The 16,319-nt window shown below is 42.2% G+C and overlaps 1 protein-coding gene across 3 annotated transcripts in view; it reads right to left on the reverse strand.

The window, feature by feature from the left end:
• Positions 1 to 16,319, reverse strand: part of atrnl1a (attractin-like 1a) — a 250,037-nt gene that overhangs the window by 153,877 nt on the left and 79,841 nt on the right. For all 3 annotated transcript variants that reach the window (XM_034898108.1, XM_034898107.1, XM_034898109.1), the window contains 4 exons: positions 15,044 to 15,257; positions 14,664 to 14,855; positions 4,520 to 4,768; positions 3,125 to 3,262 (listed from right to left, as the gene is read on the reverse strand). In XM_034898108.1, the coding sequence (XP_034753999.1) occupies positions 3,125 to 3,262; positions 4,520 to 4,768; positions 14,664 to 14,855; positions 15,044 to 15,257 (793 nt within the window). The remainder of the gene's footprint in view (positions 1 to 3,124; positions 3,263 to 4,519; positions 4,769 to 14,663; positions 14,856 to 15,043; positions 15,258 to 16,319) is intronic.

Consider the following 16,319-nt stretch of genomic DNA (forward strand, 5'->3'; position numbering starts at 1 on the left):
CCCGGTAGGTACAAAGCTGTCTCTCTTTCATTAGCCCTTTTATCGGCCAACCATCATTGCCTCCCAGCCATTTAGCCCAAGGTAAATCTAGTGTTCCTTTTTAGAACGGAGACAGAAAGAAGGATGAATGGATTGATGGACAAATGACAGAGGGGTGAATTTACTGTAGAGGGAAGACTTAGACTTCTCTTTATTGGAATGACAGAAGTGTAGAGGAAGTAAACGAGGGGAAAAGGAAGGCATGGGTGCATTCAGTTGAACCAGAAGTCAGGAAAGAAAAGTTGACGAAATGAGAAAAGGGGGGGAGGAAACAATAGCAGAGGACACAAGAGGAAAGGGAAAGAGAAGAAGGGAATGAAGAGGAGAGGAAAACTAAAAAAATATACGAAAAAGACGGGAAAAGATGAGGTTAAAAAAAGGGGAATTGGAAGAGAGGAGGAAAGGAGAAGAAGGGAAAGACTAAAGCAAATAATATGATTAAAGTAGGGAAAGAGAATGACATTTAACAAATACAGCATAAACCATTTTAGCAAAGGAGGCATAAAGAATGGAACATGTGGGGAGAGAAAGAGCAGGAGAATGTGGCCAGGGGACGGTAAAGAGACCATAAGAAAAAGACAGAAAAAGATAGAGACAGGCCAGGGTGAAAAGAGAAATATTGCAAACAAAGCCAAAGTAGAAGAGAAAGTGCATCAGAGGCTGTCCTGTACGGAGGCGACGAGAGGCGTACATCTATCAGAGGTGCGTTCGCTGTGAACAGCCGCCAGGGACGGAGACACCAGTCAACTCAGGAAATAAGAAAATGATTAAGAGCGATTTAATGTCACGCCAAAACGCACATCAGTCACCACACTGATGTTACCGCACCGCCCTCTCACTTCTCCTCACTCACACTCCGCCAGTCCTCACTCATTCATTACACTCTCCCGTCTTTGATGTCCTTTCCCCATCGAGATTTGTATCATCCACCTTTCCCACACCGAGCCTCCTGATCCTGCGAATCACACGCACACACCCTTTTTTTTTTTCTCCTGTGGATTCTGCCTTGTGTGCCGTCATCTGACTCACACACACACTCTGTTGTTAACAATTCCAGCTACGGGAGTTGCTACGATCACTTCCATGTGAAGCCAAGCAAAGCTGCTGACACGCGGATCCCAAGCAGATCAAATATGGATACACATGAAGCATGTGAGCCTCCGTCAGCAACGTGTTTCCCCGAGTCAAACCTCTCCGCGTTTTTTTGAACAGACAACAATCAAGCAGGCTACGACCGTTCGGTCTGATAACTGTCACGTTTTGTTTTTACAGTTTGAGCTGTTGAACTCAGGAAAGAGGTACAGGTTTCCTTTGTGTAAATATAACCGGTATAAGCACTCATTTGTCCCTATTGCAGTAAAGCTCATTAATGTATGACTGAATATTTATTAAGTATATCTGTGACTGTGATGGGTGAATGAAATTGGTTTTGTTTTGAAGTATGGCTTTTATCTTATTTAGTATAGGAAATCGGAAATCTGCGATTTGCATAGGCCCTCGAGTAGCCCATATGTTGACTGTACATTTGTCTTTTAATTGTTTTTAACCCTGTACATGTCGTTGTGTCTGTAACTCTTGCAGCTTAGTAAGTTTCTCAGTGTCCAAAGCAAATTTCTCCTTAGGGAGCCCAATAAAAGTACTTTGACTGTTCACAAGGAACTCCAAGAAATGGAAGCAGAGACTCCACTACACTGCTGTTCCCTCCATGTCTGCAGACCACCTTTCCAAACTAGAGGCCTGCATGTACTTTTCCTTCTGGCTGCTCTGCTGAACCCAAAAGCTCAACAAAACCCAAAGCTGGCACTAACAGCTTCTAAACACTGCCCCCCTCAGGTTGGTTGTGTCTACTGCAGTGTTGCAAACTGCTTGCAGCAGTTTTACATGCTTTTAACCCTCCTGTTGTCCTCGGGTCAAATTTGACCCATTTACAAAAACTTTCTATATCAGAAATATGAAAAAAAAGATTGAAAAAGTGGCAAATGTTGGAAAAAGCTTTAAAAAAAAAAAAATAATGCAGTGAGAGAAAAAAAAAAAAGCTAAAATAGACAAAAAAGGACAAAATAATTTTTTTAGTTTTTTTAAATATGCTAAAAAAAGTGACCAAAACAGTCTAAAAAAAATTGCCACGTCAAGAAAAGGTCAAGAAAAGTGTAGAAAGAATAAAATGTTGAAATTTCAACTTAGAAAAACAAAGTTGCAGGTCAAAGGTAAGACACCACAAGGGTTAACGGCTCAATATTTCATTATAAGCAAATCAGAGAAAGAAGTGAAGGAGACACATAGTTTAGAATGAGGAAATTTAGCCAAAACACGCTGGAGAAACCTCTAACTTTAGTAACTTCCGCCAATAATTGAGCTCTAGAAACCTTTTTTCTTACAGCAAACTTGTTTCTCAGAGAAATCCATTTAAAAAAATGATTTTATAGACCAAACAACTAATTGACTAATGGAGACAATAAGGGACAAATTAATCAACAAGCTGGTAATCATCAGTTGCAGCCCCCTTTTTTTTTTTTTTTTTTTTAAATGAGGGTCTCAGTTAGAATGGTCCTACCAGACTCTGGTACGCTAGCCCGGTCCTACCAGACCCTGGTCCCGTTAGCCTTGTCTTACCAGACCCTGGTTTATAAGCCCGGTCCTACCAGACTCAGGTACATTGACGCGGTCCTACCAGCCTCTGGTCCATTAGCCCGGTCCTACCAGACTCTGGTCCAGTAGCCCGGTCCTACCAGACTCTGGTCCATTAGCCCGGTCCTACCAGACTCTGGTCCAGTAGCCCGGTCCTACCAGACTCTGGTCCAGTAGCCCGGTCCTACCAGACTCTGGTCGGAAACAATTAGACCGGAGAAGTGCTCAAAATGAAAACGGGGCAGAAGTACGTAGGAGGGCGAAGCCCGGCTAGGTCTCAGTACCTCTATTTTCAGAAAATACAGGTCGCTGCAGTAGAAAAGACAATTCATACTTTTTAAAATTTGTTTATATAAAAAAAAAAAGGGTTCACTTTAAGGACTCAAATTACTGACACATTTTGCCAATCACAACAAAGAAGAAGCACAAGGTCAAGCCTTGTGACCTCTGCACTCACCGTTGCACTTTCCTCCGTTGGTGGGGTCGCCATAGTAACCTGGCATGCAGCTCTGGCAGTGCATCCCTGCAGTCAGGTTCCCACAGCGCTCACACACGCTGCCGTTCACACACCTGCTGTGACCATTACACTGACACGCTGCGAGGAAATGATACACAAACACACAACACAATCAGCTGATGGAGGGCAATAAATCCGACACCTTTATTAGGATTATTATCAGGGTGCCATTTGCCGGAGGCGGGGGTGTGTGGGATTATATCTATATTAGTGCTGTCAGTTAAACGCGTTATTAACGGTGTTAATGCAAACCCATTTTAATGGCGTCATTTTGTTTTTATTGCAAGATTAACGTTCTTTTTGGCCTAGCAAACTTTGTCGTTTTTTCACATGCTGTTCCAACAACTAGTAACATTAGAAAAACTACAACACCCCACCGGATCTAGCTAGACCGGATACAAAACAACAAGCATGCTGCACACACGCCGTTTGGGTTTGCGAGCCGGCCAAAGAGTAGTAACGTTACGTTTTGATTGGATGGTGAGCGTGAGACGCCAAAATGCAACGCCTTGTTAAAAGACGCCCAATGTCCCATTGACTAGAGCAAAGTGATCGGTGTGTCGTTGTGAACTGAGCACGTCCAGTCTGAAACACCACTTGATGGCCAAGCACACAGCTGATGCCAACTCACCCCCCCCCCCCCCCCCCCCAAAGTATTTCTTTCCACCCTTTTATTGATGGACGGTTTTAGATTGTGTGACAGATCATTTGCTCCAAGTGAGAATGTTAATGTGAAATTGAACACCACAGTAGGCTATCTGCCAAAGTTGTTTTTAATAAAAAATGAGTATGAAAAAAAGAGAAATGCGATGCAATGGGATTAATCGCATATTACTGCTGTCAAACTGTCGTTTGACAGCAGTAATATATTTAAATTATTTTTTATCCCCATTGGAGGGGAAAATGTATCTGGAGATGTTTGGTCTTTTGATCCGGACCATGGTCCGGGGAAGCTTTCTCGCCCGCAATTTTTGTTCGAACCAAACTGAAAAGTCCGACAGCCCGGACCAAACGAGGTAGGTGTGAAAACGCCCTGAATGATATTGTGTATACGTTGGAATTGGGATTTTATTTTTGCATGTTTTGCATTGTTGTGCATCATGGCAGACCCTGTGTGTCCACATGTGGAAGTTGAAGATGAGAGTAAAAATACTGATGAGTTCAATAAGAAATATTTTTTTCTAAACATCACAAGAACTTTGTCACAAGTCTTTTTCTACAAATCGCACTCTGATTATTTTATTCAGTTTTTTGTTGGGCGGTGCAGACATATAACCCCAGGCAAAGAGAGACTTCATTTTTTTCAACTGCGTGTTGTTGCGGTGGTTCACTCACCGGGACATTGAATGAAGGCCCAGTTGTAGCCTCGATCAGACGAGCAGAGGCTCTGATCCAGCACCATGTCCCTGTCTCGCAGTCTGTCTCGGTCTCGGGGCCCAGCCCTGGCAATTGCGGGCTTCAGAGGGCCTCGGTAGGACCCCTCCATGCAGACACCCCTGCCAGTGTTACTGGGATCACCGCACCAGCCGCACTCCGTCCTCTCCAAACACTCGGCACATGTCCTCAGACCGGAACAGTTCTGGGCTGCAGAAGGGATGTGAGACAGGAGAGGAGACAAAAGACAATCAAAAGACAGTTTTTAAAGTGAGGTGAGAAAACGTCTGATAGGTTTCTGGCTTTGTTCACAAATGGACATACAAACCGATACCATTTTTCTAGAGTATAAAGTTAGTTGTAATACTTTTTCTGTCTTTGATAACGGTCCACGACAACATAAAATGGCCTCTTTACTTCCGGGACAAACCCGAAAGTAGCGAAGCAGAAATTGTTTGCAGATGCTCAAAGGAACAAAACACTCAATGGTGTTTTAAACCCTCAACATGGACTTCAAGGCAGCGCTGTGGCCGTTGACCTCAAGGCAGCTAACCCTTACCTCAACCATTGCCTAATCCTAGTGCCTTCTAGGCAGTGATGCCTGGAAGGTGACGTTGAGGGCGTAAAACACCAAACACCGACTAAAACCCTTATGAGTGTTTTCGGATCTGCCAGGACAGCATGGTTTTTTTTACTGCCTTTGTATCCAGAAAGTGGAAATCTTCCATTTTCATGTTCATTCTTCACAGGAATCCATTGACACGTGCATATACATGTATGTGACAATAATAAAACTGTATCCAAATACATTAAAACCAAAGCCATATCTGCATTTCTGTAATGTATTAACACACTGATGTAAAGAATCTTTAAAGGCCTATTCTGACCACAGTCTGTCCTCCAGACTGTACTATAGTTAATCCAAACAGCTTCGAGCAAAGCACAAACACAATAAAACAGGTCCAGCAATATAATGTACCTTCCTCCTCTAATATACTTAGCATCTGTTGTTCTCACCTTTTCTTTGACCCTCAGCATTTAGAAAGAGAATGACTTTTGTTTCCCACAGCAACATGTTGAGAAATGCATTTGTATTCATAAAGTGGATGTGACATTCAAAAGCACTTCACTGGTGCAAATTAAAAAATATATATATATATATTTTTTTTTTTAAATGGTATGGCATTCAATACTTGTAAAAGAAAACAAAATTGCCATACTGAAGCCTTTTTGTTCACTGTGGGCCCTATTTTAACGATCTAAGCACAAAGCGTGAAGTGCATGCCGCAGGTGCGTTCAGGGTGCGTCAAAATCCACATTTGCTAGTTTGACGGTGGAAAATAAGGTCCGTGGACCAGTCGCATGGGTCAAACGGGATGTACTTTGTGGATTTATTAGTCATTAGAGTGTTTTAGGCATTACATGCAACCAACCAATCAGAGTGTCATCTCCCATTCCCTTTAATAGCCAGGCGCGTTTGTACCTTGGCGCACTGCTGTTATGCTGACGGAAAAAGCTGATTGAATCGTGCGTGAAGTGAAAACACGTGGGCAGATCGTATTTTAATACGATTTCACATCGTTTTATTTTCCTTTTGAATCTTTTGCATGTTTGCGTGCTGCTGCGTGTCCGTGGGAGTGTGACTAGGCTCACGCTGTTCACGAGTCTAGGCGCATTTTAATAATGTGCAGTAAAAATAACAATAATTGACTTTAGACCAAGTGTTTGTTGGTCAATGGCGCGATCACTTCCCACTGCCTCTAGATAGCAATACGCCAAGAATGCACCTGAACACACCTCCCTGTAAGATCATGGGCACAAAGATGGGCACAAGGGCATTTGCTATTTAAAACAACGTGGGTGCTAGTCGGTCTTAAAATAGCAAAGATTAAAACGACGGGCTTTGGGTCAGGTCTAAGATAAGGCCCTGAACGTGTAAGTGACAAGAACAAGAAATCAAGTGGAAGAAACCAGCCTTCCAAAGTTAACTATACAGCTTGTTAGGCTTGCTTTCAACATCAACTCGTCTTCTTGCCGTGATAAATATTAGTCTACAAAGCCAGGGTGGGAATACAACCATGCTCACAGCGAGAGAGAGAAAGGTAAAACTTATCTTGACTTATATTATTGGGTATCTTGGGGTGTCCGCAGGACACCAAAAGGTTGAGGAGTTACCTGAGGTGTTGGCGGTTTTAGCCCGGCGAGGCGATTCAAATGCAGCGTCAAGTCAAATTTGCATTTTCACCAGGAGTTGCTGTTCTTTTGAAAACAAGCCATTTCCATAAGCCACAGATGTTCTAGCTGAACATGTATCTCCTTCTCCCGGCTAGCCAGCTCTGCTGGAAACACCCCCCCCCCCCCCCCCCCCCCCCCCCCCCCCCCCCCCCCCCGTCCTCTGCATGTGTGTTTGCAGGCTCCCTTGTTGCATTATTCAACTGTAGCAATGCCGATTCATTTCTTCTCTCTGCCCCTTTATAATTACAAACTTCTCTCCCTCTCTCAGATTCACTCTGTATCTCCTCTCTGCCACATTTTTATCCGGCTCTTTTGGATCTTTTTTTCTGTCCATTCACTAAGAAATCTTCCCCTCTTGTGCTCTTTCAGCCCTGCTTTCTTCACCACCCTCGTCTCCCTCATTTCCTGTCATTTTGATTTAATTTGTTGTCCTTCTGGATGACTTTAACACACTTTGGGCATATATGAAATGGAACTCTACTTTTTCTTCATCGCCTCTTTTCATCTCTCCCCTCCCCGTGTTCCTCCCTCCAGTTTTTAATTCTTTTATTCCTCCGCTGAAAACATTAGAGTGTCTTCACTTGAGTCAGTTCAAAGACTCAGAGTATCCCTAATCCACCACACCATAGGGTTTCTTCCGCTAGAAAAGCACATATTTACATAACCAAGAGCTGTTTAAATATCCAACAAACATACCAGGGCTGTTTATCATTTTCAAATATAAATTCAAATAGAAGGAAATTGCTCTTTATAAACCCCACACTTCACTTGTGCCAAACCATCACATTATAATACTACAAAATAGATTACTTGTCTTTGATTTAATAGAGCCAATATGCAGCCATTTTGTGGCAGCCAGTTAGTGTCCCTCCAGGTCAGGTTATTAGACTTGCAGTGGCAGCACTTCAGTAATTTTTGCTTCGCTCATTATGATCGAGCGATGTCAAAAGGCACTTACTTAACAGTTCTCCACTTAACGAGAACCCCTACTTCACTCTGCCCTGCCGTCTGTCTGTCATTGGTCTTTGCTTCTAATTCATTTTTTTAAGGGCAGATGTTATGGAAACAGTTGCATAAGTTTCCTACCTTTGTGTTATAGAGTCATATTTATTTTTTCCAAACAAACATCCAAACATTGGCAAAATCGTGTTCATTTAAGCCACCAGACTCCAGTCACTATGAAAAGGCCATTTTGGGTCGTCTTTCCACTTTTCCAACTCTAGGTTTAGTTGAAATAGACACAGTTTACCGATTTACATGTGAAAATATGGTTGCTCTATCCACTCTTAAAGTACTGTTTTATTAAATAACGTCTGGTGGGTTTAGCGTTAGGGACCTTAGAGCCGTTTCTGGTTAAACAGGAAAGACTTAAAGAGGTTTTAAAAAGGTCCATCTCTCGCCTTCCAGTGGCAACATGAAGCACTTTCACGATGCACATTTGCCCCATAGGGTTTCACGCTTAATACTGGACCAATTTCAAAGATTGTTGTTCCGTCACTTACACACGAAAACATAGGAAAACAGGGTCCAGGTTATAAAAAAACTAAATGACCCTTTAAGAGTCTCGAAAGGCGTGGGACAAAGGATAAAGAAAAATGCAGTGCAGTCCTGTGTTAAGCGGGACAGGTGTCACGCTCAAGGAGAGCCAGGGGAAGTTACATCATTAATTAAACACATATGTGGCTCAGTCAGATGAAAAGATTCAGGCCAGAGACAGCTCATGATCGCTCTCATGCTTTAAAATATATTCTGATGCCGAGCTAATCTCTGTAAACAGACTGACTCCCTAAACACACATTGCAAGGTGCATTTGCAGCTCAAGACTGCAATTCATTTGTGATATGATGTGTCAAAATCAGTGTAGGAAAATCAATGAAACATATCAGGCTTCTGCCTAAATGCCACAAATATGATGAAAGGTGCCCGGAGGACACCACATGACACGAGTGAAAGCAGCTCATACACACATCAGAGACCAAATCCCGCAGAGCAAGAAATTGTTAATGCCTAAGATGGCCACTTACATAACTGCGGCTGGTGTAGATAATGTACTTTACCTGCTATGTTCTCCATGCAGGAGCCTATTTCTAATAGCATTTGAAGCTATCTGGCTTCATCGGTGTTACGCATGGAAATTAAGAGTGCTTATCGCCTCACGTAGTCTTGTGAACGCGGGGGTAAGAAGAGGATTAGAGGGAAAAGTGTTAGATTCGAGTGTGTGCCTGCAGGGTTAACAAGCCTTTAGTTTTGGTTAACAGCACCAGAGATTTACCAGTGCCTTCTGCTATTGCATGACATAACAGCTCCAGGCAATTTCCAGAGGAAATTTCCTTTTGGATTATGCCTGTTTTTCTCATGAGACTGGAGAACATGTTTCTTAAATAAAAACCAAACATGTGATCTAACCATGGTCCAAAGACAAACTCATTGTTTCGATCCTTTGTGGATAAAAACAGGGACAACGATTTATGCACTTCCAACTGCTTAAATGTTAATGGTAAGCCTCTAATTTCTTGCAAAAAGGGTGAATCTTCTGTGTTTGCGAACACAGCTCAGCAGCAAACTACACTCTCCTGTACTCACGGGGGTAAGCGAAGAGGCATAATTGCACTTTAATTTCCATTTATTGCACTTTAATGCAATTGAATTATGAGTTAGGGAAGGTAAATCATACATGTGTAAAAAAATAGACTAATAATAGTAATAGACAGAGTGTGTGTGACATCACCCATTGGTTTGTGGAGATCTGCTATGTGTTGTTGAGTCTGGTTTGAAGAAGATTTAAAGGTCCCATGGCATAAGAATTTCACTTTATGAGATTTTTTAACATCATTATGAGTTCCCCCAGCCTGCCTATGGTCCCCCAGTGGCTAGAAATGGTGATAGATGTAAACCGAGCCCTGGGTATCCTGCTCTGCCTTCGAGAAAATGAAAGCTCAGATTGGCCGATCTGGAACCTTGACCCTTATGGAGGTCATAAGGGCCCAGGTTACCTCCCCTTTTCTCTGCTTTGCCCGCCCAGAGAATTTGGCCAAAGCTGCATACCCTTGAAATGGCTCATACTAAGGAAAGATCATTGTGGGACTGGCTCTAGTTGCTGTAAATCTGCACCAAGGTGGAATTTTGGGAAAGAGACTTCAGATACAGTATTAGGGGACCACTAAGGTCTTTATAACAGAGACTTCAGATACAGTGTTAGGGGACCACTAAGGTCTTTATAACAGAGACTTCAGATACAGTATTAGGGGACCACTATCATGTCATGGAACCTTTACAAATAAATGAAATAGTGATTGAGACCAGAAACTCATCCTGAAAATGTTTATTGAGATAATAAATCAACTGAGAAGTGAGTCATTTTCTCAAAAACTTCAACAGAAACCAACCTCCTTTTAAAACCACACGTGTCGCCCCCTGCAGGACTTCAGATAGAAAGCAGGTTTAAGGCACTTCAACATTTGCAGCATTTTGACGGAATAAATGCTTTGTCCATTAATATTATGCTGTCTATGGTATAAAGGAGAACTCTACTTCATTTATGAGGCATTTTAAGATGGATAGTGACAATTCAGCAGATTAAAACAAGACTACAGCCATGCTGGTTAAGATTTAAAGAACAAGGCTTTGATTTACAGAACTGTACAAATTGAAGTTGATAAACAGGTCAACTCTTGGGAACACCATGTCCAAAAGGTTTCCATCAACTTCGTGTGAAAGAGAAGGAACCTAAATGTAGTAACTAGGTCAAATCCAGACAGACGTGTTAGCATCGCAGCCGGCACCACAAAACATCACTCGCTAAAAACTTTCACAAGTTGCGTCGTCACTGGGAGACTGGGAGCTCTAATGCTTTTTAACTTCTGTCAGCCACAAACACAACATTCCTCAGACATTGGCTGCTATACAGCAAACATCCACCACATGCATTATGGGATATAAACAAAAAAGACTCCATATTTCTACTTTGTGTTAATTTCCAAAACCTTCACAATATATATGACTATTAAAATCCGGGTATATTAGTTGTCTTCATTGACAGAAATAACCTGGAGGATACCTAAACACAGTAGATGTCAAATGATTTGAAGAACTTAGGCTATCTTGTTGGAGCAAAGAAGTTGTTCCCGCTGGGGGAATTTTCACCTCATCAAAAATTCTCTTGGCACAATCATCTCGATGCCACATCCCATTCAGCTCAGCGGGTTTGATATTCGCTGTCCCTGGAAAGCACGTATCATCTGGCTTCATCTTGTGTAATCCATTTGCTCCTACAGAACTTGACAGTGAGCATCGTTGAAGCCAGTAGCATACAGATGTGTGAGCCCCCATACATAATACATCAAGTATAAGAGCCAAAAGCAGCCTTCTCCTTCGCTGCAAAACAGCAGACAGACGTCATGTGTCTCACACACACACACACACACACACACACACACACACACACACACACACACACACACACACACACACACACACACACACACACACACACACACACACACACACACACACACACACACACACACACACACACACACACACACACACACACACACACACACACACACACACACACACACACACACCCCTTCTGAGGTTTGCCTCAGAGAAAATAAGCTTATTTCACTGTGCAGCAAAACCAATATCAGCTACAAGAAAGCAACTATTATCGGGCCTGCGTAGGTGTGTAGGGGTGTGTGTGTGTGTGTGTGTGTGTGTGTGTGTGTGTGTGTGTGTGTGTGTGAGAGAGAAAGAGTCCTTTGAAACCTATGTTCAACTGTAATCACTGACCTGCCATAGTCACCTGTCTAGACAAAATACACAAGGTGAGTGATGAAAATAATATGAACTTCTGTATACTGAAATCCACATATCGTTTACACTGCTGTAACAAAGTGGCAAAGGCAGAGAGCCTTGAAAGCTATGGAGATGATACACAGCCTTGTCACACCGGTGTAAACTGGCTGGGGTTAGATGTTGCAGACCGGTGAGCTGAAAGTAGTTGCAAGTTCTAAACTTGTCTCATCTGTGACATGTTTCGATTGTTTTATCTCTACTGCAGCATACGCAACTGGAATAAGTAAGTGTCAGGTTAAAGTGTGAAATAATGTGTAAAATCTGAAGATGTCTGGGGGTTCTTTACAGACCCTGGGTGGCAGTAGTTCGACTGGTGGGGAGTTACCTGTACTTTGCAAAGTACGGGGGGGGGGATTGGTAGCTGGGGATGCCGGTGCCCCTCCTGGGCACTGCCTCTTGAGAAAGGCACCAAACATCCAACTGTTTGGGGCGTCTGTCTATCAGTTGCAGCCACCTCCCACTGACATCTATACATGCCCCTCCCCCCCAATCATATCCCCTGCCTGCTGTACAACGTTCTTATTGGCTATATTAGCCCTCATTCATAACCTGGACTGTGGTCATAACATATACAGCTTATAACTTATTCCCTGTCACATTGGGGTTTTTTTCAGTCCGTTTATAGGTTATTATGTTTATATTTTATAGTCATAGTTAATGTGTTATCGTGATCTACTGCACTGTCTACCACAGTATCTCACCTTATCATGGTCATTGTATTTCTGCGAGTGATTTTTATTTGTATTCTTATGTACTGTATATGTGATTTATGTGTGTTAGTTGTGTAATGTTTGTGTTGCTACTGGATGCCTAAAATTTCCTTCGGGATAAATAAAGTATCCATCCATCCATCCATCCATCCATCCATCTATCTGCAGTATCTATCTAACTGCAGTATCTATCTATCTATCTATCTATCTATCTGCATGTACAGTATGTACCGGTTTCAAGGTATACCTCTGTTTGAAAAAGTCAGTTTCAAAATCACATGCCGGTTCCAAGGACAGTAAGTGGCTGGGATTGAAAAATGGGCTAGCTTTTGAAGGAGCTCCCGAAACCTCCACATGTGACTGCTTGGGCAACACTGGAGCTAATTATTGAGTGTAAAGGAGTGTGTAGTAACTTAAAAAATGTGAGTGACACCCAAAGCCCTGGGCCAAATTTACCTGATAAAGAAATGACCCAGTTCAAAATGGATCCATAGATACGAGCAATACAATTTTCTCTATTATGTTAATAGATTTTTGTGAAAGCAGCTACCAAAGCCACAACCATGAATCCTTTAGTTAAAGCCTGCAGGCCTGGTGTCCAATTCAAGACATGATCAATCCATAAACAAGAGAAGTGAAGCAGAAAGATAAATATGAAACAATGAAACGACTGATGGACTATTAAAAGAACAATGCTATACTTGAGAATTTGAAAAAAGTATAATAAATTGTATTTTATATGGCCTACTTTGAGCAACAAAGCCTCCTGCACACTTTCTGCCAACAAACAGAGATGTGAATAATAAAAGTGAAAATGAGATGGGGGGGGGGGGGTGCCATTATGTCAGCGCTAAAATAAAAAAGGGGAAAACAATCTTGGCTTGACAACAGCAGGCTAGAGAGCTGTCTGCTGTCACTAGCAGGGAATAAATTACCAGTCGCTCAACAAAAAAAGAAAAAAGAAAATCCTACAACTTTTTAAAAATGCTCTCTTTTAAATTCTCAGAAATGAGAAGACTTTGCCACAAATTGACTATTTGTTTAACAAAAGACACAAAACACCAATAAAAAGTTCTGCCTCAGGGGAAAACTGAACAAACAAATGAAATAATGCCTGTACTTAACTAACTTTTCCACAAAAAAAAGCTCAATGAAAATGATTAAAAACAAACTTCCCTTCACTTCCATTAAGTCTTCTGTCATGGCTACTTGTTAAACGCAATCATTAAAGTCATAATCTGGAAGATTATGATTAAATAAATAAATGATAAGTCACCATCTATCGCCGAATGAGGTAACAATGGTGGTTGAGCCTAAAAACATCTCTGAACACAAACAGCACCACATGGAGACGCAGTGGTAAATCTGAGAATCCTACAGCATCCCCAGGGAAGTGTAAATATAAGAGGAATGTTAAGAGACAGCAGCGAGGACTTCATTCTGGGTCAGTCGCGTCATTGCAGATGATCGATTTCCTGCCCGGTAGCTGAGCAGGAGAGGTGTTGGAGTGTGTGATTGTGTGTGTGTGTAAGAGACCTGACTGCTGATAAGAAGGGGATCGATAGGAGTCTATAATTACTCCATGTTCACACATCAACATAGGCGCGCATATATATATATATATATATATATATATATATATATATATATATATTTTTTTTTTTCTTCTTTTTTGCTGGTTTTAAATCCATGATGTCTCTGTTTCACGGGTGGGACAAATTCTCTGAGCGGGCAAAGAAAGGCGAGGTAACCTTGCAGGCAGGCTGTGGAAAGTCAAAATAATGTTAAAAAAAACTCATAAAGTGAAAGTGCCATGCCATGCAATCTTACATGTCGCCTCCTCTCACCCTTGCATGTTTAGACTAAGGCCCTGTTTACACGAACTGCACATGGTTATTTTACATGGTTATTTTACATGGTTATTTTGACAAACAGGCATTGCCCTTCGTCTGTGCCCTTCGTTAACAAGCAACGACATGGGACTGTAGGGCCTGGGATCTACCACTGAGCCACAGTTTACTCCCTGCTCGCAATATTTAAGTTTGAAATAAATATTCCTTCAAACTACACTCCTGCCTCTAGCTCCACCCTAAAAAACATTTAACAGAAAAGAATTGAACGTCATGTTTGGTCCACTTTAGAGTCTTAAATGTCTGATGATGGGTCCCTGTAGCTGGTCCAGATAGTGTCTGAAAGCTTCTTTTGACACGTCGTTTCAACTACATAGTGCATCATATTACAGTATATTAATGTTTTGCATGTTCAACAATGAAAATTCAGAAAATCCCCACTCCCTCTCTCACCAGCACAGTCCTGGGTCTGCCACTCCAGACACTGTCCGTAGGGGAAGGATATGACGTACGCCGACGAGTCGACACAGCGCTGCGTACTGCTGCACCACATGCACTCCATGGCCTGGCTGGTGCAGTTGGCGCAGCTGGTGCGCAGAGAGCAGGGCGTCCTACAGGGACGAGCACTTTGACTCTGTGGACTCCCTGAGCAACAAGACAAATTGAGAAAGAAACACAGGGTTTAGATAGGCGGATGTGAGATTAAACAGACACTATTATGCTCCTTGTCAGCATCATATTTGCAGCCTCCTAGAATAGGTTTACATGCTGTGATGTTCAAAAAACATGTTTCTCAAACTGCCCATTGCTGTAGCTGGGATAGAGGTTCTCACCGGCAGGTTTTTCACAGATCAGGCCGTCGGTGGTGGCTGTGCAGGGGTTGGCTTTAAGACCAGCCTCCTGCGCCCACTCCAGGTAGGCACAGAAGCCCGAGTCGCTGGGCTCTCCGGGTAACCATCGCAGGCTGGTGTTGGTGAAGGGGGACGCGTCCTCCCAGCCCCAGTACGACACGTTGATCTTCCTCAAGCCAACCCAGGGAGATAAAGTCTGTGTGGGGGGTGATGGGTGGGGGGGGAGCAAGAAAAAGAAAACGGAGATAGATATTAGATGTTGCACATGCTGACCAAAGATTGCATGTATTATACCTGATCTGAAATGGTAAACAGCAAGGAACCAAATGAATCCTGATAGACCTCAGATAGCATACAGTACTACTTGTTTCATCTAATCTGTTGTTTTAAAATAAATTAAGGACAATAATGAACCCCAATCGTATGCAGTTCACAGGTACAGTGTCCTAGAATTGTTGAAGATTAAAAAAAAAAGAAAAAACACAATAGTAACAAATCTAAGTTAGAAACTAAGAAGCCATCTCCCCGTGCCAAGAGACGCCACACAGCTTGCAACTCTGAACAATAAACATGTTTTACGTGAAAGCGGATCCTACATAAAACCTCTCCGCAGCATAACGTAATTGTTATAAAAGCAGAAACTCTTCAGATTCAGAGCATTTACTAATTATAATAATTTATACTGTTTATCGAGGCAAGTAATTCTAGCAGCAACCGTTAATAATTTACTGAGAAAACAAGTGTGATTTTTCTTTTCTTTTTTTAAATGTCCATAAGGGGTTATTTTCCCAGATCATCCAAAAGGATTATACGCTGTGTGTGTGTGTGTGTGTGTGTGTGTGTGTGTGTGTGTGTGTGTGTGTGTGTGTGTGTGTGTGTGTGTGTGTGTGTGTGTGTGTGTGTATTTATGTCTGCACGTGCACCCAATTTCACTTCTACCCAGCCTTTGCAATCTGGTTGGTGTCTGGTAATTTTATTTGCAGAGAAAGCAAATTAATACTGATGTGACCCCAGCGATTGGAATGAACACAAGAGATTCTGTCTTCTTACTACTGGTGCTACTGTGACACAGAGTTTCCCTTCGGGGATCAATAAAGTATTTCTGATTCTGATTGAAAATCACGATCACCTAAAAGCATCAAAGGTCAAAGAACACTTAAAGGTCCCATGAAATGGTGCTCTTTGGATGCTTTTACATAGACCTTAGTGGTCCCTAATACTGTATCTGAAATCTCTTTTATATAGACCTTAGTGGTCC

This window comes from Etheostoma cragini, chromosome 17 (assembly GCF_013103735.1).
Source record: "Etheostoma cragini isolate CJK2018 chromosome 17, CSU_Ecrag_1.0, whole genome shotgun sequence".
Classification (NCBI taxonomy): domain Eukaryota; kingdom Metazoa; phylum Chordata; class Actinopteri; order Perciformes; family Percidae; genus Etheostoma; species Etheostoma cragini.